Here is a 26,987-nt window from a genome sequence, read left to right on the forward strand (position 1 = left end):
CACCCGCTTCACCTGCCCTAGGACCATGTTCACAGGGTGTCACTGAGGGTGACATTTGGAAAGAACAGCACAGCAAGGTCCCTCACCAAATGACTTGGGAATAAGCCTGGGCTCTGACAACAACGTACAGCACCTGAAAACCTCAATAGACTGTGTCATTAAAACCTGTGAACACTCAAACCATCGGAAGAATGACCTGATACAAGAGATGAAGGCAGAGTTTTTTTAAGTACAGTAAGTTGCATTTGATTAATCTGAAGAAATATGTGTGAAAGGCAGATATATGACCGTGACTGCAGGAGTTTGGGGTCAGTTTTGAGCAAGGTTATAAAGCACCTGTGGACGTAAAACAAGATGTTGACAGTTTTTCTATTAATATTCAGTTTGATCTCAGGAAATATATTTTCTGATTTGGGGCAGGGAAAGGGGAAGAATTAAGTCTGTTATTCAATAAATAAACTGACGGTCGCGATCATATGCTTTCGTTAAGACACCAAACTGGATTGGGAACTATGGGGCATTTCCATGGTAATGCCAAGTTTAGTAGGTTTTTTTGAAGCCGGCTAACCAGTTTTTTTCTTACCACGTCCCCATCTTGTAACAATCCCTTCTCTGCATCCAACTGTCACCAGCAAACATGTACCAGGCACTTTTCTGCTTCAATATCGTGTTAAGTACTGATATGCAAAAAAAAGAGGGGGGGGGGGGACATTCTTTTCCCAGAACAGGAACAGGAAATAATCAGGTTCATATCATGTCCTAAGTATCAAGTGGATGCCCCAGAAAAGAAGTACAACTGGTGGCAGCCATCAGGGTTAGCATTCCCTGGGGACAGCAGAGTGTTTATGTGCATAAGAGAAGAAAGAAACATGGCCCATTAGGGTCAGATTTTATTTTTATTTATTTATTTGTTTTTGAGACAGAGTCTGACTCCGTCGCCCTGGATAGAGTGCCATGTTGTCATAGCTCACAGCATCCTCAAACTTTTGGGCTCAAGTGATCCTCTTGGCTCAGTCTCTCAAGTAGCTGGGACTACAGGTATCCACTATGCCCAGCTAATATTTCTATTTTTAGGAGAGATGAGGGTCACACTCTTGCTCAGGCTGGTCTGGAACTCATGAGCTCAAGCAATCCTCCTATCTTGGCCTCCCAGAGTGTTAGGATCACAGGTGTGAGCCACCGTTCCTGTCCATTAGGGTCAGATTTTAAAGGGCCTCAGATATGAGGAGAGGCAAGATCTTACTGTGGTCGGCACGTGACCAACACAAGTGCTGATTGTCAAAGTATGGGAATCAAAGTATGGGAAAGAGGCTGGGCACGGTGGCTCACACCTGCAATCCCAGCACTCTGGGGGGCCGAGGCAGGTGAACCTGGAGAGGTACTGACCCCCCAACAACATGAACTCCTCGAGCTCAGAAGTTCTATTAGAGCCTGAGCAAAAGCAAGATCCCCACCTCTATTAAAACTTGAAAAACTAGCATGGCATCTTGGTGGGTTGCCTGTAGTACCAGCTACTCAGAAGGCTGAGGCAGGAGGATCTCTTGAGCCCAAGAGTTTGAGGTTGCTGTGAGCTGTGACACTACAGCACTCTACCGAGGGTGATATAATGAGACTCTGTCTCAAAAAAAAGAGCAAATGAATTTGAATGATGGTTAGGCGACCATGGGATCAAAACATGGCTCTCTGGGTTAAGTATTTCTTTGCTTGCAGTCCTAACCACTTCCCTTCTATGGACATGACTTTCTTTCAATAAATGGATGCTGTCTCTCTCTCTCTCTCTCTCTCACACACACACACACACACACACACACACACACACACACACACACACACTACCCAAAGCTACAGAAGGGCTGCATGCTCTTCTGGACCCTAACCTTGAAAGCATTCTCTCTCTAAGGCAGTGTTTTTCATCCATTTTGATCTCATGGCACACTTGAGCCCATAGTTAAACTTCCATGGCACACTTTAATTATGCTGATTTAAAAAAAAAAAAAAACAATAAAAAAAAAGAATATACTTACTGTTCTTTGAACTTCATTCAAAAATAATGTAATTCGTGATCTTTAAAAATGTTTGAGTTACACCTAAGATCCTCTCTTGGCACATGGGTTGAAAATCACTGTTCCAGGGTGCATTTGCCCATATAAGCTATTGGTCGGATTGTGTCTCCCTAAAAGATACTTTGAACTCCTAAGCTCCAGTTTATGTAAATGTGACTTTATTTAAACATAGACACCCAGGGAGGACACCACGTGATGACAGAGGCAGAGACTGGAGGGATGTAGCAGCGAGCTGAGAAACACCACAGGATCAGTAGCCGATGCAGGACTGTAGGAAGAGGCAGGGAACAATCCTCCCCTACCGGGTTCATAGGGAACATGGCCCTGCAGGCAGCTAATTTAGGATTTCTGGGTTCCAGAACTGTGTGAAAATAAATTTCTGTTGTTTTAAGCCACCCACTTTGGAGTGCTTTGCTATGGCAGCCTTGGAAAACAAATCATAATTAGGGTATTAATTACAGTATTAATTAATTTAGTACAAATTTTGTTTGCACGTCTGTGGAAATGTTTGATGGGTGTATTCACCCTAAAAAGCTGGCTAAAACTAAAATGGCACTCACAATTGTTTAGTATCTACAGGGAGAAATCATAAAAAGGAGGTGGCAGAGGGGAGACTGGACATTAAGGTCCTGGGTGTAAGGATCTGACCAGCCAGGCTAGCAGAGAAGGGGACAACAAATGAATGACTGATCCTTTTGTTGGAGGTCCTTCCTTTGAAAATGATCTATAATTGCAAACATGATAAGCAGTTATTAGCAAGCTGCTAAGTCATTTGTCCCCATTGTTCACCTGTCAACAGTCTTTCAGGCAGAGGTTAGATGCCAGCAGGCTCCTTTCTTTCATTGCCAACAGCTTATAGCTGAGTCTCAGGCGGTGGAGCCACCATGGTCTGGCGCGAGCAGGCTCGTGAAATGAAAACAAATATGAGAAATGAGTGTTTCTAACTGGGACAGAGTTGATTTTAGATAGATGATTTAGAAATGTCAAAGTAGAGGGGTGGGGAAAGGAAGAGCAGAAAGAGGGAAGGAGGGAGGGGGCTGGGGTCTTGGTGTGTGCTCCACCTTTGGGGGGCAAGACATGATTGCAAGAGGGACTTTACCTAACAAATGCAATCCGTGTAACCTGGTTTCTTGTACCCTCAATGAATCCCCAACAATAAAAAAATTAAAAAAAAAAAAAAGAAATGTCAAAGTCGTGCTTTATGTGATAAAATTCTTCTGCTTATATTGATTAACAATTCAGTTTATTGCTTTTCTGATGTGTGTAATCACACTTGGCCACGTCACCAACCAAGTATTAGGAAGTTATGACCATGTTGCTATGAAGAAATGCTATGTTTTGGAAACCTGAAAGTTAAAACAAATAACCTTAAATTGCTGCACTTAACATGGCACCAGGGCCAGAAACTACCAGGAAAAATACCCCCAAGTTTGATGACAAAAATTTCAAACTTCTAAGCAATGAAGGGCATCTGTTGACTCTGCTAATATTTACTAAGCACCACAGAGAAGAAAGCAGGTACCCTGGGAGACTTTGGAACGAGACTTTCTAGGTTTGAATTTTGTCTCTGTCACTTGGCAACACTGAGGTTTCTTTCCCTTCCTTAGTTTCCACAGTTGCAATTCAGGGATAATAAATAATGGCACCTGTCTCAATGGTATCTTGTGAGAGTTACATTAATTAGTACATGTGAAATTACTGGAACTGCACATAGCACATGACAAGATCTTAGTAGATGTTCATTTTTATTACTGACTCCAGTTTACCTTGAATAACAAGAGAAAATGATCCATGGAGACTTTACATCTTTTACATTTACCTGGTTGGAGTTGAAATGCATTCTTCTTAGTAAAGTATCACAAGAATGGAAACATAAATATCCAGTGTACTTCATACTAATATGAAATCAATATATAAACAAAACAACAACAACAACAAAAAGAAAATTATCTGGAAGGAAATTATGGTTATATGTACTTCAAAGTATTGATTTTTGTCTAATTTGAATGCTTTCGATGCATGTGTGTTGTTTTCAATAGTAAACCCAATTTAAAAAAAGCAGAACAAATAAAAACCTTTCTAAAATCTTTATCAAATTTTCTTTCTTCCCCCCCCCCCTTTTGAGATACAGTCTCACTTTGTTGCCCTGGGTAGAGTACCCTGGCATCATCATAGCTCACAGCAACATCAAACTCGTTTGCTCAAGCAATCCTTCTGCCTCAGCCTCCCAAGTAGCTGGGACTACAAGCGCCCCCTCCCCCCACAGACCCAGATACTTTTTCTATTTTTAGTAGAGGTGGTGTCTTCCTCTTGCTCAGGCTGGTCTTGAACTCCTAACCTCGAAAAGTCTACCTGTCTCAGTTCAACTTAGTGGGTGGGATCCACCCACCCCAGAGTTTTGGGGTCACAGGCATGAGTCACCTTGTCCCACATTAAATTTTCTTGAGATTTGATTAAGGGCCCTGGATTCTACCAAGAAAAAACAATTAAGCAATGTCAGGCTGGGTTCCCCTCCCCTCTTAATCCTAGCACTTTGGGAGGCCGAGGTGAAAGGATTGCTTGAGGCCAGCAGCTGCAGACCAGCCTGGGCAACAGCCAGCGTCTCCACTACAAAAAAAACAGAAAGAAAGAAAGGAAGGGAGGGAGGGAGAGAGGGAGGAAGGGAGGAAGGAAGGAAGGAAAGAAGAAAAAATTATCTGGACATGGTGGCACAGACCTGTAGTCCCAGCTACTCAGGAGGCTGAGGCAGGAGGATGGGTTGAATCCAGGAGTTTAAGGCTATAGTGAGCTATGATGTCATCCAGGCTAAAGTGCAGTGGTTACTCTAGCCTGGGTGACAGTGAGACCCTTTCTCTGTGTTAGGTCACAGAGATTCCTGAGAGACCATTACAGAATCGACTGGGTGTTATAACAGATATAGTGAGTGAGAAGGGCGGAGACCAGTCCTAGGAGGCAGCTAAGGTGTGTTCAGCTACAGGGAACATTGCAATCCCTCACTAGCACTAGCCTGAGCATTCAAGATGCTTTAAGCCCTTCACAAAGTATATTCACAGCTGACTAGTTCTGGGATGGGTGCAGTGAATTCCAAGTGTCATCAGGGACACTGGTCTCAAGATCTTTCTGTTTTGTTTACAGATCATCAGGGTGTTATGATTTGTTTCCTGGCAATCCTCAGGTGTCACCTTCAGCAGCCACCATTATTCAAGGCAAGAGGGCTCAGTTCGACCCTCTCTCTCTCTCTCTTTCTCTTTTCCTCTTCTCACTAAGGAACAGAATCCTTCCCAGAAACTGCTCAAGCTGACTTCCAAATGAGTCTCTTTGGCCAGAAATAGGACTATAGTCCTTCCCTAAACTAATCATTGGCAAGGGAAATAGCATCGCCATCTTTATAACCATCATGTGTCTCCCTGGGGCTCAAGAAGGGTTCCACTTGTCTGGACCCATGGCCACCTGAACAAAATCAGTCGTGCATAGACCAGGAAAGGGAGGGTGGTGGGACGCATGATGGGCAGGTAGCCACAAGTGTCTGCTGTAACAGAGAAGGGCCAGGAAATTGTGTGACTGTATGTTACCATCAAATTAAAAAGCTCCCATCATGAGCATTTCTTCACCGTTGCAAATACTATCATTAAAGAGACAGAACTTGTAAATCCAACCTTCATCTTTCTGGATGACACGTCAGTGTTACATCATATAGTATTTTGGTAAGAGGCTGGTAAAGCAAAAGAATAACGGCTATGTCCGTATTCATTATACATATCTGTTCTCCCCGGTGCTTTTCTGCTATGCGTGCCTCCAGACTGGGGTGTGGTTTGAGGATAACAGAAGGGAAAAAATGACTGATTGGGGTAGACAAAAAGAAACAGAAGGAAGACTGAGGATATGGTACGAAACCGGTGAACCTGACCTTAAAGTTGGTACGTGCCCTGTAGGACCTCCTGGAATTTATTCAGAGGGGCAAAGCTGAAAATGCACATGCTGTGCCAAGATCAACGGGAAGCCGGCATTTCTAGCCACGGTCTTGGAACACCCCTTAAATACCTTCTCCCTTTGTAAGACACTAGGTTATGTCCAGAAATCACCAGGGGCTCCCTAAGGAGCAAGAGGCGGTGAGGGGGTGATCCTGCTAGCGCCATTTTTCTCCCGAGGGAGGATCAGATCTTAGGAGCACACACTTTGAGGCCACACCATGGCACCTGAGCTACCAGAGACAGATGACATAAGGGGGACTGTCCCGCCAGGAGGCTGAACTGTTGCCAGGGAAGTCTAGAGGGACCTTCTGTTTCTTACCAGCTGCTGAAGTAACAAGGTTTCTCAGAGGAGGGATGGCCTCACTTGATCCAGCACATATCCCAGGGGAGACTGCTCTGCCCACAAGCCACCTGGGCAGAAGGACAAGGTTATTTTCAGGGAAATAGACTGGAGAGAAGGCTCTGACCTGAGAGCCCCCTCCAAAGTCATACTGCCCAGGAAAAGTCCCCTTGCCCACCCCAGGCTTGTGCAGATTCTTTTTTTTTTTTCTGAGACAGTCTCACTCTGTCATCCAGTGCTGTGGTATCATAACTTAAAGCAACTTCAAATTCCTGGGCTCAAGTGATCCTCCTGCTCAGCCTCCCAGAGTGCTGGGATCACAGGTGTGAGCCACTGCGCCCAGCTGGTGCAGATTCTGGGACTGGCACAACTGGATCTTAAGGTCACGCCTCTGGAGACCCTGACAGACACGGGTACCAGCAGAAGGTAAAAGCCTAACTGACCCATCCTGAGGAGGAGCGGTGAGGGAGGCTTGCAGGAGAAATGGACACCTGACATAACTCTGAACCTGCAGAATTCAGCCAAGCAAAGAAGGTAGCTCAGCAGTAAAAGCAGAGCCACAGGTGGATGAAATGCATGGCTGTCCGTGAGGCTGTATTCCTTCATACCCTTTGGGGAAGCAAATATGTTGTGGGTGTCCCAGGCCCCGTAGGACATGAGGCAAGAGTGGAAAAGAGAACAAGATGACAAAAACCTTTTAACAGTGGTTTGCACTAGGGTGCTGCGGCACGCTGGTCTGTCATGAGAGGATCTTAGGTATGCCATGAAAATTTTTAAAGATCATTCATTAAATTATTTTCTAAAGAAATTCGAAGCATGGTAAGTATATTCTTTTTTTTTTTTTAACTCCTTTTTAAGAATCTACATAATTTAAGTGTGCCATGGAAGTTTAACTGTAGGTTCAAGTGTGCTGTGAGATTAAAAAGGTTGAAAAACACTGCTTTAGAATGTAAACCAAAGTTTGGTGGGGGGATGCTGGAATTCTTTGCAGGGCTGAAGGCAGTAGGGATTCTGGAGTAACCGGATGCTCTTTTCTTTTTCTCCCCCAGAATCAGAAACGACTGGATGTGGACTTTACTGATGGTAAAGATGCATTTCCACAGTCTCCTGCCACAATTCAAACATCTGCTTTTCCTCAGCGTAGCGTCCTGGGTATGAAGGATGCATGATGAGCAAGACGGGGCTCCCTGTGGACAAGGTGCTCATGTCCCAAGGGTGCAGGACACAGTCACATATTAGCAACATGCAAAACCCAAGCATGCCTTGGACTGATGGGACCCACAAAGCACTGTGGATGCCTACTGTAATGTCCGGCTTTGCCGGTGCCCATAAAATCACAACTTCAAAACAACCAAGGGATTAAATCTGAACGCCTCTGCCACACTCTCTGCAACATGGTTCTGTCCTCTCACCGCCCGACTGTCTGGCAACACCAAGTTCATGTCTCCCTCTCTCCTGTTCCTCTTCCTGTTCATTCGGCCGTCTTCTTCCCCACTCACCAAAACCCTGCCTGCCTCGGAAGGGTCTGGTTTTCTTCTACCAGGGAGCCTTCCCTGTCCAGGCTTATCTTTGACAATCCTTCCCCAGCCTCAATCCTAATTCTCTGTTTCTGGACTCTTCTCTCACATCCTCTTGTACACTCTGGTGCACAGGGCGAGGCTCTAACAAGCCAATTGCATCAACTTCTGACAATCTGAAAGGTACCATTTTTAGGTAAAACCAAAATACCGGGGATTTATTTTAAATTCAGCATCGATTCATTTGGGTTTTGTTTTGCAAAAGTGAAAAAGTTGAAGTGGACAAATTACATGAGAGCACACTGAGAGTATTCAAACAAGGCAAGTCACTTGTGGAAATTAAATAGGAGGACAGACAAACATCCTTTCTGGCAATCCCTTTGTCTTGACCCCTGGGGACAGGGGATCCTCCTGAGAACAATTCTAAAGGACAGCCTGCAGAAGTTTAAGATGCTACTTCCTGTGTAGCTCAGATACAAGTCCGAGTTTACACACTCCATTACTTTTATTTGTACTCATTCCAATACCCCCTTCTCTGTACATCTTAACTTCTTAAATATTAAGCAACTTTTAAAAAATTACATTTAAACTCCATTTCAGGCTGGGCATGGTGGCTCATGCCTGTAATCCTAGCGCTCTGGGAGGTGGACGAGGGTAGATTGCTCTGAGCTTAGGAGTTCAAGACCAGCCTGAACCAGAGCAAGACCTCATTTCTACAAAAAAAGCTGGGTATTGTGGTGGGCACCTGTAGTCCCAGCTACTTGGGAAGCTGAGGCAAGAGAATCGCTTGGAGGTTACTGTGAGCTATGATGCCACAGCACTTTACCGAGGACAACAAAGTGAGACTGTCTCAATAAATAAAGAAAGAAAAGAAAAGTTAAAAAAAAAAAAGACTTCAAATTAAACTCCATTTCAACTATGGTGACTTGATCAACTATTTTATAAGCCAATAAACAAGGGAATAAAAGAAAATATTTCCTGCCTTGCTTTTCACAAATTGATGATTAATTCACAACAACAATTGATTACAAAACATTTTAATGAAAGAATTGAGGCTATTGGTAGATAATAACATACAAAAGTGAAGCAAGAAAAGAAATCATAGTGATTATTTTATGATACCAAAATAAAGTAGGATTGCCCCACAGTTAAAAAAGAAATATTAGCTAAAATAGTGATTCAGACACTTGAATGTGTCTCAGGGGTTAGGGTGGTAAATGATATGGAAGTGAAAATTACATACATCCTACATACACGCACACTGTTGGCAGACTATAAACTCTTAGAATCAGCACTGCATGTTACTTATTCCAGGGTCACGTGAATTTAGCCCCAAGAATATTAAACTACTTAAATTAGTTTCAAATGCGACTTCTCAAATGCCCCCTAAATTCATCAGTCAAATAAGTATTTCAAGTACAGAAATGAACTCAGCCTTATAATCTCAACTTTCTCTTATATTTAAATATCAGAACTATAAATATTTCCCCCCAAAAAAGCTATTCATAACTATAGCTAATGATTAGAGTCTTTATTGTTAAACAGAAATAAAAACTTTTCTATTTTATTGTAAACCAAAAATAAAACAATAGTCTTTCTAGATAATGATCGACTTACACATAGCGTATTATTTTACGGTAAAATAATATATTGCCTATGAATATATTATAAAAATATGTGGTATCATCATCACTATTTATATAGGAATATTTAAGAGTTTATTTGTCATCATAATTTTCAAGATCAGGTGTCAAAGAATCCCAGTGAGACCAACACTATCTCCTGAGTCTATGACCAGAGGAGGAAAACTCTTTGTTTCTGGAAAGCCAGTCTACTTACTCCCCTTCAGAAAGCAAACCTGTCTGTGATACTTTTAAGTAAGAGAATTGTTTCTATCCTCTTGAGCAGAAATGTTATGAGGAAAATACAATATTCATTAAAATATTTCTTTCCTTAGGAAATCAAAATGAATTGCAAATATGTTCTACCTCTAGCTGTGCATATTAAAAAGGTATTTAACATTTAACAAAACCCACACTGGGGCAGGCACTACTAAAATACAATATTTTTCAACTGAGAAAAATACTGTAACCAAACCTTTTATAAATGTGGTTATATATTTTACTGTTTTACAACTGAAAGAGCATAATACCCATTAAAACAATGATCTTTCATTCTAAGTACATCTTAAAAAATGACTATAGTAAACCCCCACATAACTCTTTTACTTAAATGGAAAATATTTAAAAGCCTTAATTAGTTGTCATAGGACTCAGTGACCAATTGTATATTCATTAGCAGAGGATGTTCTTATGTGCTTATATATTTATTTGTGGTCCAATTCAATCAGTTGCCAAAAAGAGGCCTGGGATAGGGAGATACATTTCCACGGAAGACATGTAGTTGTGATCTAATGTCATTACCTACAAGTATGAATAAACGGATTACATTACTTTCAAGTAAAACTCAAATTTACCATGGAACTTTTTAAATTTAGGAAGTCTCTCCTTTGCTAACTTAATCTTTCAATCAATTTAATGTACTGAATTTCTGGACCCAAGTGCTACTTGCAATTTATGATGAAAGGCATTTATCCGTTCTTTCTGTACCGGCCAATTCAAGATGCAGTGAGATTTAAACATTCCTCTTCGAAGACAGAGTGCATGGTTCAGTTTATAATCTGGAATGTCTTCAAGAAAAATCAATATAATGGAATCCAAATTTTGTTCAATAGCTTGCTGAACCGCATGGTGGACCTTGAATCTGAATAAAAAAAAAAAAACAATATATATGTATATATATATATACACACACATACACACATATATAGTTAAATAATCAAACCGTTTTACAGGGGTCCTCAAACTCCCCACATGAGGCAGAGTTTCTAAGAGTTTTTGTCCCCGTTTTGTTTTTTTACTTCAAAATAAGATATGTGCAGTGTGCATAGGAATTTGTTCATAGTTTTTTTTTTTTTTCAATTATAGTCTGGCCCTCCAACGGTCTGAGGGACAGTGAACTGGCCCCCTGTTTAAAAAATTTGAGGACCTCTGGTATAACACCAAAAGCTCTGCAATCTAAAATCTTCTGTGGAATTTATCCTGGCACTAAAAATCCGCTTTAATTTTATTTTTAAATCTGAGTCGTGAGTAATAATGTTGATACCATGGAAAAGTTCAATTGAAAAATAAGTAGAGGACGGGTGGCTCACATCTGTCATTCTAGCACTCAGGGAGGCTGAAGCAGGTAGATCCATTGAGCTCAGGAATTTGAGACCAGCCTGAGCAAGATTGAGATCTCATCTCTACTAAAAATAGAAAAACTAGCTGGGCATGCTGAAGGGCACCTATAGTCCCAGCTACTTGGGAGGCTGAAGGAAGAGGATGGCTTGAGACCCCAGGAGTTTGATGTTGCTGTGGGCTGTGATGATGCCATGGCACTCCACCCAGGGCAACAGAGTGAGACTGTGTCTCAAAAAAAAAAAGTACATAAAATTTCACAATGTTCACGTACCTTTTGCATAATGGATCTTTTAATAAATGACGTGTTATAACAAAAATAATTTTTTTGCTTCTTCTTATGCTATTAACAATTGCTTCCAGTTCAAGGACACCAGCCTCAAAGTCCCTTTCTTCCAGGCAAAACTTGAGAGAGTGGTCTTTCTCTTCCATTGGGCACAAGTGTTCCCACACCCAAACCCTATCTTTATAGGCATGAATTATATATGCTGCATATTCGAACTGCTCTGGTTGTCTGTCTATTTCTTTAAAACCAAGAACTCGGTGCACTGAAACATTCCAATAGAAAGATATCCTCCAGCCCTCAAAATGGATGAGTAGTATAATAAAGATAAAAAACAATAGGATACTGGTGTTGATCATGAAAAGGAGTTCAAAGGGGGCACTGTCTTTGCAGGGTGATGTGTCAAAAAGCATGACTGGGAACCCATGATACTGAGGTGGAGTGTTGCAGAGGTAATGACTTGACAGATCAGAGATGTTGATATGGGTCTTATTGATCCAATTAACAAACCAGGCAATACTTTCACATGTACAATCAAAAGGGTTAAAGCTCATATCCAAATTACTCAGAGTATTGAAAGCTGGTCCAAAAATATCCTTCTCTACTGATGTTATGAGATTCTTCTGAAGGTTCAGTGACTTCAGAGACACCTGAGCATCAAAGACAGATGGTGGGAGAATGTTTAAATTATTCAATCCTAAATCGATGCTCTTAAGTTCAAATAAGTCCTTGAAGACCCCCGGTGGGATCTCGTCAAAGCCATTAGACTCTAAGTTAAGGATGTGGAGGTGAGGAAGACCCTTTAGAAAATAAACAGGACCACCAGGGTTTGCACGTTTCCAGAGGCGTGCTAAATTGTTATGCTGCAAATCCAGGATTTCTAGTTTCTCAAGACCCTCCAACATTTCGTCATTTATGTTGGCTATATTATTGTTGCTTAGATCCAAAATGGTCAAGTTGTGAAGAGTGTGGAAAGGTGAAGGGGACATATCCACGTTCTTCAGGGCTACCCTTCTGAGCATCAGTCGCTGAAGGCTTGGGACCGAAGCAAAGGACTTGCTAGTCAGTTGCAGGTATTTGTTGTAGGAAAGGTAGATTTCAAAAATATTGTCTAGACCTCTCCATTCCTGGCCTGTGAGCTCTTGCCCAATTTCATTGAGACCAAGGTCAAGTATTTTCAGACGGCCCAACAGAGAGAAAGCACCGCTCTCTATTTTTGAGATTTTATTTTTGGTCAGGTTGAGTACAAGTAATGGTGAATAGGCAAGTGATGAGAATGTCTCATTTGTTATGGTTTGCAAACTTGAGAAGGAGCTGGATAAACTTAAGTATTGCAGATTTATCAGTCCTGTGAACATATTGCTTTTTATGCCTGGAATATCATTGTCTTCCATGTTTAGGTACTCTAAACGTTTTAGCCACTGAAAAGAAAAGTCATCAATCTTGGGGAGGGAAGTAAGGGAGATACTTTTTTTAGTAAACGATTGTTTCAAATTCAGATATCTCACATTGAAAAGGCCGTGGAAGGAGTGAGATGACAGATGCTGTATATTATTATACTCCAGGGAAACATATTCTAGGTGTGGAAGCCACGCAAAGGAATCATTACCAATCGCATTTAAATTGTTATGGGAGAGATCGAGGGTGGTGAGATTTGTCTCCTTTAGTCCAGTGAACGTCGTGTTGCTGGTTGTGAACAGCTGGACGTTGCTCAGAAATAGATTCTGAATGCTTGAGTTTGATAACTCCAAACAAAGCTTCTCGGTGAGACTGGGGCCCAGAGGGGCATTGTTCAGACAGAGGCCAAATAATTTTCCAATTGCGTGGAAACACCCTGGAGAAAACTTAATGTGGGAGAAAAAGAGGTTAATAATCAAAATATAATAGACGCTGTAAGACCATGGAAAACTTAAATGCAATTCTTCATTCAATCTGCATTCACCTTCCACCATGGTCCTTGATGGGCAGGGCATTCCTCTCGTCCCTCTAACACTGTGGTCCCCACTCCCCGGGCTGTGGATGGGTACCAGGACCAGTCTGTGGCCTATTAGGAACTGGCTGCACACAGGGGGCAAGCTAACAAGAGAAACTTCATCTGTGTTTACAGCTGCTCCCACTGCTTGCATCATCACCTAAGCCCCGCCTCCTGTCACATCAGCAGCCCCATCAGATTTTCACAGGAGCACAAACCCTACTATAAACTTCACGACTGGGTGAGATCTAGCTTGTGTGCTCCTTTTGAGAATCTAATGCCTGATGATCTTTGGTGGAGCTGAAGCAGGTGATGCTAGTGTTGGGGAGTGGCTACAAAAACAGATCAGCAGCAGCAGAGAGCAGAGACCATAATAAATCGATTGCCTGTAGACTCATATCAAAACCTTCTGCCCCCCCAAACCTTCCTTCCCTTCCCCATCCATGGAAAAACTGACTTCCATCAAAGTGGCCCGTGGTGCCAAAAAGGTCGGGGACCACTGCCCTAACACACTGCTCTTCTTCTTCTGAGACTGTAACACACAGTCCCAACTCCACTCCCAATGTGCCCTGGCCACTGGCTAATTTGTGCTCAGCATTCACTATGTCAGCTTGGATGCCACCTCTGCAGGGGGACTTCGCTGACCTCCCAGGCTAGGTTAGGTGTCCTGGGATTTCTACTTCAGCACACCATTATAATGAACAAATTACTGGTGAAGTTACCATGGGGGCACTTCCTAGTTCCATTTGGTGGCTGCTGGTTCTCAGAGAACATCGTGGACGGAACAAAGGGATAGTTTTTATGACAAAATAGCGGCACACACTTTCCCTTCTGCAACTCCGAGCTCCAGCTATGTCTTTCCTCCCAAATTTTCTCTTGACTTAATTTTGCTCTGGTGTGTCCAGGTCCCTTCCACTCTGTTCCACGCCCTTACCAGAGAGAGCATTGGCTACTCTGGGACTCCAAGCTGGGACAAGAGCACGGTAGGAGAGAGAGGAGGAATCCAGAGAGAAGGGTGGCCGTCCCTGCGATTAAACCCACCAGACAGCATCAGGGCTCTGACTTCTATTGTGTGGCTTGGGATATGTTAGGGTTAATGTGGGGGGCGGGTGGAGAGAGAAGTGTGGGGAAAAGAGTGTTTTATTATAAATAAAATGAGTTAAAAAGCAAAGCAGGTAACAAACTGTGGCATGTGTCCACCATGGAGTGGTGGAGTACTACTCAGCTGTAAGAAAAGATGGAGACTTTATCTTCACCTGGATGGAGTCGAAACACATTCTTCTTAGCAAAGTACCTCAAAAATAGCGGGGGAAAGTATCCAATGTACTCAATACTAATATGAAACCAATATATACACGATTACACATCCACAGAAAAGAAAAACACAAGTATATTCTAGTGAGGGGGAGGGGAGAGGAGGCAGAAAGGAAAGGGGAGGGGGGAGAGAGAGAAAGGAGGGGGAAGAAGGAAGGGGGAGGGAGGGTGACTGGTGGGATCTCACCTAATGTGCATAATGTGAGGGTGTTCAGCATGCCCCCCAGGTAAAGGGCACAACTACAACTTGGACTTCATCTCGAAAATGAAAACAGTGCAACGTAAACATTTATATTCTCATATTAAACTGAATTTTTTTTTTTTTTTTTTTTGCAGTGTTTGGCTGGGGCTGGGTTTGAACCCGCCTCGTCTCGCATATGGGGCCGGCACACTACTCCTTTGAGCCACAGGCGCCGCCCTAAACTGAATTTTTTTTTAAATGCAAAACAGGAAATTGATTTTGCTAAATCTACATGATAGCATTATTCTGCATTCACTAAAATAAGGTTCTGAATGAATGTTAGTGAGGCAGAAGATGTTCATGACATGATATTAATTTTATGAAGCAGGAGACACCATTACCCTCAAGAGAAATAGCACAGCTGTTAGGAGCTGGTCTACTGTGGCCAGCAACCCAGCTCTGTCCCGGGAGGGCGCGGCCTGAAACATGTCACTTAACACTTCTTCATCTCAATTTACTCTTGTGTAAAATGGCAATAAGAGTACGTTTATTAAAAAAGATTATGTCCATAAAATACACAACAAAAAACGTTTCAGTGCTTGGCACATAGTTATGGACTGCAAGAATTTAAAGAAGAGTAATAAGGTAAATAAAGTGAGAATTTCAGCTGTTTTTATTTTCTTCAGAATTATTCAAAGAAATAACTGGTGATAAATATACCCAAATGCGATTAGAGTGATTTACTTTACCATTCCTAATTTTTATTGCCCCTCATTATTTATGTATTGTATGAGATTATTACAACGCATGTTTTAATCAGGCCAAAATGCTGCTTAAAAAATAAAATGAGCAACTTGCATGAAATATTTTAATACTCGGGATAATTTTGCTCACAGTCTATTTTTATGTCTGAAAATAATACAGACTTGTAAAAAGCAGCTTTATTAGGGATTTTCAGCAGCCTTGTAGCCTGTAAAGGAACAAAATGTCTATAAAACACAAAAAAACCTGTATATAAAAAAGGTGAAATTGAACATTATGGATCCAGAAAGATACGATTAATTAGGTTACTTCTTCATAGGAAGTGTTTATTTCCTATCTATCTATCTTTTGATCGATTGACAAGTCTCACTGTTCCCTTAGGTAGAGTGCTGTGCTGTCACAGCTCACAGCAACCTCAAATTCCAGGGCTCAAGCGATCCTCTTGCCTCAGCCTCCTGAGTAGCTGGAACTACAGGCACTCAACACAATGTCCATCTAGTTTTTCTAATTTTAGTAGAGATGGGGTCTTACTCTTGTTCAAGCTGATCTCAAACTCCTGAGCTCAAGGAATCCATCCATCTCAGCCTCCCAGAGGGCTGGGATTATAGGCGCGCGCCACCACACCAGACCCATAGGAAGGTTTTTAGAATAGCATAGTGCTATTTATCATTTATTGTGCCCTTACGACTTGCCAGATAGTACTAAATCCTTTACCATACAGTTCTATGAAATAGTAGTATTATTACTTTGCCAATTTGAAAATGAAAGGCGGGGGACTGGATTAGAGAGAACTTGACTAACTTAGCCGATTATACAAATGTTAAAAGGTAAAGACCAGGGTGGTGCCTGTGGCTCAAAGGAGTAGGGCGCCAGCCCCATGTACCCGAGGTAGTGAGTTCAAACCCAGCCCTGGCCAAAGAAAAAAGCTAAACCCCAGAGAGGGAGCAACTCTTAACCCTGTGCTCCTAACTACCATACTATTTTAATTCTTTTAAAGATTTTGAGATAGATTGGTATTATTTCCATTTTACAAGAGAGGAACCCAGACTCAGGGAGGTTCCCCAAGGTCAGAGAGCTGGATGTAAAGCCAGGGAGGATGGACTGCAGGGTCCTGTTTCCTGACATCTCCGGACAGCTGCCCGAACTCTCCTGAGAGGATGACACTAATGGCCCTGAGCAGTAAATACGAAGAATTTTTGGAAGATGTGACAAAGGCTAACGGTCCTCAATCTGAGGATCTTTAAATTCCTATTTGTGCAAGAGTTAGGAAGTACCAATGCTTAAAGGTAGAATGCAAAATGATTTCACCTCCCTCTTACCTCTTTAATTTGATTTGATGACAACTCTAATTTTTTTAAAGACGAATTGGCAAGGAAGTCAAGCTCTTCGCTCCTCAGGGCATGAATTTTATTGTTGGATAATAAAAGCTCTTGGAGATTTTCCAGTTGGACCTGGGCTCCTAATTTTGTAGATGATAAACCATTATGAGAGAGATCTAATTTGATTAAATTCTAAGAGGAAAAAAAATGTGAATGTTAGATTCTGTCAGAAACAGTTCCTTTATAAGTATAGGTAAATCTCAGAAATAGCTCAATAGTAAATGTCACCTCTTTCTTTTTTTTTTTTTTTTTTTGAGACAGAGCCTCAAGCTGTCACCCTGGGTAGAGTGCTGTGGCATCACAGTTCACAGCAACCTCCAACTCAAGCCATTCTCCTGCCTCCGCCTCCCAAGTAGCTGGGACTACAGGCGCCTGCCACAACACCCGGCTGTTTTTTGGTTGCAGCCATCATTGTTGTTTGGTGGGCCAGGGCTGGATTCGAACACGCCAGCTCAGGTGTATGTGGCTGGCGCCTTAGCTGCTTGAGCCACGGGCGCCGAGCCTGTCACCTCTTTCTTATTCTCTAAAAAGCTAACAACACGAGTGATAAATAACCTTTGCTGTGATTAAAAACATCACTATGAAAGCCGGACAGTGGTTTGTGCCTATAATCCCAGCACTCTGGGAAGCAGAAGCAGGTGGATTGCTTGAGCTCAGGAGTTGGCACCAGCCTAAGCAAGAGTAACACCCCATCTTTACTACAGAAAAAAACTAGCTGAGCGTTGTGGCAGACACCTGTAGTCCCAGCTACTCAGGAGGCTGAGGCAGGAGGATCGCTTGAACCCAGGAGTTAAGGTTGCTGTGAGCTATGATGACACCACGGTACTTTACCCAGGGTGACAGTGAGACTTGGTCTCAAAAATATAAAAAAATCCCTTTGCAAGGATTTAGTTTCTTACTTCAAGAATCACTTTATTTCTCTCATCAAAATAAAAAGGATTTAAGCTTATTTATTGATAATATAAGGAGTATTAATAATTTAATTGCTTATTTATAATTTATAATTTGATGTTACTTATCAGACTGTCATGCATTATCCCTGAAAATAAATAAGAGATAAAAGTAGGAAAAAGTTTCCTGAAAAACAAATGAGTAGAATTTGCCTTCTATGAAATCCTAAAGAGATTTTTTTTTCTTTGAGACAGAGTCTCATTATGTCGCCCTCAGCAGAGTGCTGTGGCATCACAGCTCACAGCAACCCAAACTCATGGGCTCAAGTGATTCTCTTGCCTCAGCCTCCCAAGTAGCTGGGACTATAGGTACCTGCCACAATGCCCAGCTATGTTTGTGTTACAGTTGTCATTGTTGTTTAGCAGGCCCGGGCCAGGTTCAAACTCGCCAGCCCCTGTGCATATGCACAGCGCCCTAACCACTGAGCTACGGGCACCGAACCCTAAAGAGATTTTTATATTGACAAAGATTCATAGTTACATAATTTTGAATCATGACTAGTAAAGAATATCAATTTTTCTTTTGTTAGCACCGTGGGATACTCTATCACCCTATGTCACTTTCAAACACAGAAATTTCAAACTTAGGTAGGGAAAAGCTGGTATCTGTTAAGGCAAAATCTAATGCAATCTCTATTAAAGAGGACCAGACTTTTATTTATGTTTCAAAAATAAAGATAATGTTTTGCCAATGACCTCTCTAATCAGATTTTAATGTCTCTGTATCCAAAGGCATTTTATCCACATCAGGCACAAGAAAGGATTTAAATAACTGGTGAGCAAATTTAATGTTTCACAGTATATTAATTAATTATTGAGATAGCATCTCACTCTGTCACCTGGGTAGAGTGCAGTGTCATAGCTCACAGCAACTTCAAAGTCCTGGGCTCAAGCAATCTGCTTGCCTCAGCTATCTGAGTAGCTGGGACTACAGGCACCTGCCACCACCCCCAGCTAGATTTTCTTTCTTTCCTTCTCTTTCCTTCTTTCTTGCCGTCTTTCCTCCCTTCTTCCCTTGCTTCTTCCCTTCCTTTCTTGACAGTCTCACTCTGTCAGCCAGGTTAGAGATCTGTGGCATCATAGCTCATGGCAACCTCACACTCCTGGGCTGAAGTGATCCTCCAGCCTCAGCCTCCTAAGCAGCTGATACTACAGGCATCCACCACCACGCCAGGCTAGTTTTTTCTATTTTTAGTAGAGATGGGGTCTCACTCTTGCTCAGGCTGGTCTAGAACTCCTGGTCTCAAGGGATCCTCCCTCATCATCCTCCCGGAGTGCTGGGATTATGGTCACAACACATTTAAATTTGTACATTTTTCTCTGCTTCTGAGAAGGAGGAATACTCAAATTTTCTTTTTTTTTTTTTTTTTGCAGTTTTTGGCCAGGGCTGGGTTTGAACCCACCACCTCCGGCATATGGGGCCGGTGCCCTACTCTTTTGAGCCACAGGGGCTGCCCCACTCAAATTTTCAGAAGGCCGCAAAATGAAGATGACAAAGAGACGTGAAAATTATTTCACTTTGGTTTAAGAAAAGGACTTAATAATTGCTTCGAATTTACAGACAACAACTTGCATTTTTCTGATCTTCGACAGCACTGCGGATGAGTGTAGTTAACTATGATTTACTGTGTATTTTCGAATATTTTGAATATTCACAACATAAAGAAATGATAAATATTTGAGGAGATAGATACCCTCAAATATTAGAGGGTATCTATTACTAATTAGTGTATTAGATACACTAATTACCCTGATTCGATCATTACACATTGTATATACATATTGAATTATCACTCTTAATCCCATAAACATCTAAAAATTATTACATGTCCACTAAAAATAAAGGTAAAAAATTTTTTAAAAATTCAAGCAAAACGCTGAAAAGAAAAGGTAGCAGATACTACTTTGAGAAGTTTTTGTTTTTGTTGTTGTTATTGTTGGGGACAGAGTCTCACTCTCTCACCCTGGGTAGAGGGCCTTGGCATAATGGCTCACAGCAATCTCAAACTGTGGGCTCAAGCGATCCTCCTGCCTCAGCCTCCAGAGTAGCTTGGACTACAGGTGTCCACCACACCACCGAAAAACATTGGCTAGTTTTTCTATTTTTAGAAGAGGTGGGGTCTCGCTCTTGCTCAGGTTGGTCTTGAATGCCTGAGCTGAAGCCATCCACTCATCTGGGCCTCCCATAGAGCTGGAATAACAGGCATGAGTCACAGCACCCCAGGAGGAGATTTCTTAAATTGAGAGCAGATAAATTTTAGTCAATTGTAGGATCAGTTGGTTAACTTTATTAAGTCAGAATTTGTACTCAACATTTTTTTTCATTACTTCACATACTAAATCAGCAGCATTGAAAGTTTATTTTCTGGGTTCTTAAGAGGCATTCTGACTCTGATCCTGAATTACACCGCTGAGTCTAAGTTTCCCTTTTAGAAACATCTTCGATCCTAAAGACAGTATTTGTGTATGGGGCTCCACACCATCCACCGGGGTATATTCGATTTCTTCCTCTTACCTTGTTAGTAGATACTAAGTCTAAGGATGGAGAAATGACTAAAAAACTCAGTCTTGGATAACAGTGGACGTTTTCACCTTACCTTCTGGTTTTTAAAGGGGTTATTTTGGATTTTCTGAATCGAGTTGGACCTGAGATTGAGCTCGGTCAAATTCTTACAGTACATGAAGGTATTATCAGAAAGATGAGATAACTCATTGTGCTGGAGGTTCAAAACTTTCAGCAAAGGGAGTGTTTGGCACAATTCTGGCTCCAGTTTTGATATGGAGTTAAATCCTCCATCCAAGATAGTGAGTTGTCTGTATCTTGTAAAATTGGCAGAAGGTAATCTCCGGAGTTGATTGTGGGTAACATTCAGCACTGTTATGTTGGTGGGGAGGTCATCGGGGACTTGAGTCAACTTCAGGTGACTGCAGTCAGCTACTTCGTGTCTCACAGTGCATTTGTCGGTAGAGGATGAACACAGAAGCCAAAAGGGCAGAAGTCCCCAAAAAGAGCAGATATAATAAGGCAAAGCCTGGTTCATGATTGTGCTGGATAAAGGAAATACAAAAAGAATACATCACGTGAATAACACAGGCTTTCTTACAGGTGTGAGTTGGTGTAGTCCAACCAAAAGGAGACTACGTATGAGATTTTTACTCATTCTTTTATGCCATACAAGTATATATTTCCCAAGGAATACCTCAAATGGAAAAAATTCAAGCAGCACAGAAAGGTAAACAATGAAATTTACAAACTTCCTCCCCATCCTTCACCTCCTTCCAACTTAGAACGTTCCAATTGACAGTTTCTATTTTTAATTCTCATGGTCACTTCCAAAACTTAAGTAATTTGCTTGCCTTTATATTTTTCTTCATTTACTGATGTCAAGCATTTTCTTCTCACTATAAAGAAACCTATATTAGTCTCTCACAACTTTATGCAATTCTCTTCACAAATTTCCTTTACTTATTTTTTATTTAATTTATTGTTATGTGTGTAATTTTAACGACTATACCCAAAACTCTATTTCTTTTTTTCTTTTCTTTTCTTTTCTTTTCTTTTTTTTTTTTTTTGAGACAAAGCCTCAAGCTATGGCCCTGGGTAGAGTGCCCTGGCATCACAGTTCCCAGCAACCTCCAACTCCTGGGCTCAAGCAATTCTCCTGCCTCTACCTCCCAAGTAGCTGGAACTGCAGGCGCCTGCCACAACCGCCTGGCTATTTTTGGGTTGCAGCTGTCATTGTTGTTTGGCGGTCCCGGGCTGGATTCGAACCTACCAGCTCATGTGTATGTGGCTGGCGCCTTAGCCACTTGAGCCATAGGTGCCAAGTCCAAAACACTATTTCTTGATCAATGATATTTATTTACATTTATTTATTTATTTATTGCAGGTTTTGGCCAGGGCTGAGTTTGAAACCGCCACCTCTGGTATATGAGGCCAGCACCCTACTCCTTACAGGCGCCGCCCAGATCAATGATGTTTATATAAACTCTCTACAGGATGCCTCACCTGTGACATAGGAAGTGCACACCTCTGTGTTTGCTCCCTGTTTCTTTCATCCTTATACTTCCTAAAACTGTCAGCTATAACATTGCTAGACATTCATCAAGGGATGGGATTTTAGCGTTCTATCCTGAAGCTGCAATTAAGTCTGAGGTTCTTGATCTAGGTTAATTTGGAAGTCCAAAGTCAATAAATATCATTTATAATTTTATGATTGTATACATAAAAATTCGCCACGGAGTCAAGAAGACTTAGAGAAACACACTGCCTGCCTTCCCCTACTGGGGCCTCTACTTTGTAGCCTTTGAACCACTGGAAAACAATAGAGGTAATCTTTCAAATGTTTAAAGGAAACTATTATTATTATTATCATCATCATCATTATTATTTTTTAAATTATCTATATATTTAATGTTTATTAATTAACTCAACTTTATGCCAGTTCAGGTTTCTACTCCTTTGAGCCACAGGCACTGCCCTATCATCATAATAATTATTATTATTAAGACAGAGTCTCACTCTGTTGTCCGGGCTACAGTGCCATGGCGCCATAGCTCACAGCAACATCAAACTCCTGGGTTCAAGCAATTCTTTTGACTCAGCCCCCTGAGTAGCTGGGACTACAGGTGCCCACCACCACACCAGACCAGTTTTCTATTTTTAGTAGAAACGGAGTCTCTCTCTTTCCAGGCTTGTCTCCAACTGCTGAGCTCAAGCAATCCACCTGCTTCGGCCTCTCTGAGTATTAGGATTATAGGCATGAGCCACCACACCCAGTCAAGAGGAAATTATTTTGAATCTAAAATTTCATATCCATGTGAACAATTAAAGGAAAAGGAAAATTTCTTTGAGATATACAACAGATAAAATGAGAGTGAAGAAAAAATTACTGCTGAATATGGCCTAACAGAGGCAGAAAATGAAAAGTAAATGAAAAACAGCATCACTGGACTCCAATTTTGTAAAGATTTCTTCGAGGGTGCATAGAATTACATTTCTTTATGCACCTGGGAGATGACACTGCATTATAGTTAGGACCCGGAGTCTGGACCCAGACTACCTAGACGATTCAGTTTGGTTTGTATAGTCTGGTTTGTAAACTCTGTAATACCTTTACTAAGGTGTACACAGACACCTATAGGCAACACAAAATTGTATTGTAAAGTTGAGAATCAACTTACTGAAATTTTGTTTTGTTTTGTTTTGAGACACAGTGTCAGTTTGTTGCCTTAAGTAGAGTGCTGTGGCATCCTAGCTCACAGCAACCTCAAACGCCTAGGCTTAAGTGATCCTCCTGCCTTAGTCTACTGAGTAGCTGGAACTACAGGCGCCCACCACCTCACCCAGCTAGTTTTTCTATTTTTAGTGATGGGGGGTCTTGCTCTTTCTTGGCCAGGCTTGTGAGCTCAGGCGATCCACCTGCCTCAGCCTCCCAGAGTGCCTACTCAAATGTTATACCACTAAAGACTGGCTTTCACCTGGGCACCCCACCATTGCTGGATTTGTGATTTCCCTGTATAGCTGAACATCTTTCCATTTCTCAACCTCCTCCATTTTCCTTCCTCAGGTAACCAAAAAAAAAAAAGAGAGAGAGAGCCATTTACTAACTCTTAAAGAACACCTGAAGTGTTCTCTTTTTTCAGAACGTTAACATAAAGAGCCATCTTCACTTCCTCCCTCCCACTAAGGAAAGCAAGAAAAGGAGATAAGCCCTTTTTAAACTCCTGGGATTTTGTTTCCTTAAGGCAAATATGTGATTTAAAAAAAAAAAAAAAAACGGCTGCTGCAAAATGATTTCCATAGCTTCCCAATGTGTTTTTCCGGGTACAGAAATCAACAGAGAAAATGTTTTAAATTACTACATAAAATATATTAAGGAGACATTGTTGCTATTGCTTGTATTCTGATCCAAGTTATGATACTTTTCTCCCCATCTCGGTATCATTTCTCTTTTCTCCCCTTCTCCTTGTTGAATGATTCTGACTAGATTTCAAGCTCCAGGTCAAAGAATGCCAAAACCAAAGTGCGTTCTGACTTTACATAACAAGAGAGATCCCACCGCCTCCGCTTTACATAACAAGAGAGATCCCACCGCCTCCGCTGATAAATACCTTTACTTATTCTGACCACTGCTGGCCATTCCTTTTTTCATGACTCCAAATCCAGACGTTTCCATGAGGGAAGCATGCAGCAGTAACTTTACTGCACTTTCGAAAGTGAAAGTAAAGCTTAAAAAAAAAGTGTGGTTTTTTTTTTTTGAATTGGGTACATTCTAAGGAAGGCAAAGGGAGAGGGGGGGAAAAAGGACCATATCAGTAAGATGTCTTAAATGGCATCTGAAGAGAAGGTATTAGATTTGTTGTTGTTGTTTATTTTTAGGGACGGTCCCCTGGGTTTCACTGAAAGGATCACTCACAGATTTAGCAACAGAAAAAGCACAAAGGGTGGGACTTTCCCATCTGGTGTGGACAGGGCCGAAACTATACAGGTTAATGCATGACTGAGGGTGAATTCCTGTAGTCAGGATTGAGTAGAACGTGCGTGGTCAGAGGGACAGAAAAATTCTCACACAAATCAAAGCGAAAGCACTTTCATCTCTTACCTCACTTCATCTCTTAGCAAGGCTATGAGCTAATCAAGGCAGAAATTAACCTCTTCACCATAGAAGAGACCAGGTGTCACAGCAGGTGTATTTTATATACAGGTGGACATAAAGTTCATGTGCGGTTTAAATTGGTCGGACTTTATAATAACTATGTTGTTTTATAGTAAAATATAACCATTGGAAAGAATTGTAGGGAACACCTAACCCAACTTCCTTGTCAGAGAAATGAGGAAAACGAAACCTAGCGATGTGAGTTATTTGCCTGAGGATACACCACAAGTTACCTTATGATTCTTTATATAAACAAGTGCTGCGACAGTTGAAACATGTCATTAGCTAGAATGGATTGCAGAATAGACAGCAAGAAATGCATTTATATCACAGTGCAAAGCACCCTCCCCTGGGCTCCATCCTTACCTAGACCACCCCAGGGCTACTGGGTTCAAAGTCCTACTTTCTGATTTTTCAGTTATGACACTGTAATACAAAACCCTAACCAATCAGTCCTCCTGAGTATGTGATGGTCCACCCCACCATCTACTCATTGGGACATGCAGTGAAACATTACTAGTACTCAAAAGTTTTCTTCTCTAAGTCCTTTGAAGCAGAGCAAATTAGATTCTTTGGATTGGAATTTTTTTTTTTTTTTTTTTTTGGTGGGAGACAGAGTCTGGCTCAGTTGCTCAAGCTGGAGTGCTATGGTGTCATCACAGCTCACAGCGACCTCAATCTCTTGTGCTCAAGCAATCCTCTTACCTCAGCTTCCCTGAGTAGCTGGGACTACAGGTCGGTGCCAACTGTGTCCAGCTAATTTTTTCTATTTTTAGTAGAGACAGGGTCTCACTCTTGCTCAGGCTAGTCTCAAACTCCTCAGATCAAGCAATCTTCCCACCTCAGCATCCCGAGTGGTGGGATTATGGGTGTGAGCCACCACACCAGGCCTCTCCTTTAGGTTATTAATATAACTTTTCTGGCTATCCTTCTGTGGCAGGCTGTTCCTTTGGCTTGCAATGAAACAGTCTCCTCGGCAGAATTCAGACCCTTGCATGGTCATCTGACCTGCTGACTCTGGGCATGACCATTTGACCAGCTTTAGCCAATGGTATTTTAGCAAGAGTGAAGCCGGGCTTGATTGCCAAACCTTGACAAACACCTGCACCCTCCTGGAACACCAGTTCCTAGGATTCCTGCTTTTGGAACCAAGTCCCTATGTGAGGAGGAGCCCAACCTACTTTGTGAGAAGATGACATGAAAGAGAACTGAGGCTCCAGGGAACATTCCAAATGAGCACCCAGTAGACAGCCACCATCAGCTTGTTAGCCACATGAGTAAGCCATATTGGAAGTTGGTCTTCCAATACCAGTTGATGCCACCTGGAGCAGAGACGTGCTGTCCTCAAAGAGCTCTACCCAAATTCCAGGAGAGTAAGCGAAAAAATGATTGTTGTTGTTTTGAACCAAAATAATCTGGGGTGATGTCTTATGCATTGCTAGCTAAATGAAACTCATTTTCTCCATAATCCTTCATAGCTATCTCTTCTACCTTATGAGTCTTTACTTATTTTAGGTTTTCCAAAATGTTGGTTGACTAATGAATGGCTTTCAATAAAATTGCTATTGATGGTCTCATCACACAATAATCACTTTGTACTGATTACCAGGTCATATCAGATATTATTAGTCCTCAATTCTTGCTAGTTGTTAAATGCAAAACAAATTGTTTTCTCTCCACTGTACATTTCTTTTTTTAAATTCCAGGTTAATATGAGTGTACAAACAATTAGGTTACAATGTTTGTATTTGTTAGGTAAGGTCGTAGTTGTGTCCCGCACCCAGGAGGTGTCCCATGTACCCTCACATTGTGCCCATTAGGTAGGAGCTCACCAATCCCACCCCCCGACTCTTACCCCTCCCCCCAACTTGAATTGAATTGATTTTTTTCTCGTGTGTGGGCATGTGCTAGATTATTACAGGCTTCATATTAGTGTTGAGTACATTGGATACTTCCTTTTCCATTCTTGTGATAGACACTTTACTAAGAATCACTGTACATTTCTTAATTATTAATCAGGAATTTACTGAGCCATTATGGTAGTAGGTGCTATAGTGAAAAAGCTCATTTTTTTCCTTTTATTTATTTTTTTTTGAGACAGCCTCAAGCTGTCCCCCTGGATAGAGTGCCATAGCATCACAGCTCACAGCAACCTCCAACTCCTGAGCTCAAGCGATTCTCCTGCCTCAGCCTCCCAAATAGCTGGGATCGCAGGCACCGGCCACAATACCCGGCTATTTTTTGGTTACAGCTGTCATTGTTGTTTAGCCGGCCCAGGCTGGATTCGAACCTGCCAGCTCAGGTGTATTTGGCTGGCGCCTTAGCTGCTTGAGCCATAGGCGCCAAGCCCATTTTTT

General features: G+C 41.7%; 1 protein-coding gene across 1 annotated transcript; it reads right to left on the reverse strand.

The window, feature by feature from the left end:
* Positions 1-8,912: 8,912 nt before the first annotated feature.
* On the reverse strand, positions 8,913-24,176 carry TLR3 (toll like receptor 3). The gene is made up of 5 exons (XM_053584281.1): positions 24,086-24,176; positions 20,569-21,019; positions 16,962-17,153; positions 11,405-13,257; positions 8,913-10,654 (listed from the first exon to the last, which is right to left on the reverse strand). Exons 2-5 carry the CDS (start codon positions 21,010-21,012, stop codon positions 10,426-10,428), a joined length of 2,718 nt encoding a protein of 905 aa, XP_053440256.1. The 5' UTR covers positions 21,013-21,019; positions 24,086-24,176; the 3' UTR covers positions 8,913-10,425.
* Between the last annotated feature and the right edge of the window lie 2,811 nt (positions 24,177-26,987).

Source organism: Nycticebus coucang, chromosome 1, assembly GCF_027406575.1.
Source record: "Nycticebus coucang isolate mNycCou1 chromosome 1, mNycCou1.pri, whole genome shotgun sequence".
NCBI classification, from domain to species: domain Eukaryota; kingdom Metazoa; phylum Chordata; class Mammalia; order Primates; family Lorisidae; genus Nycticebus; species Nycticebus coucang.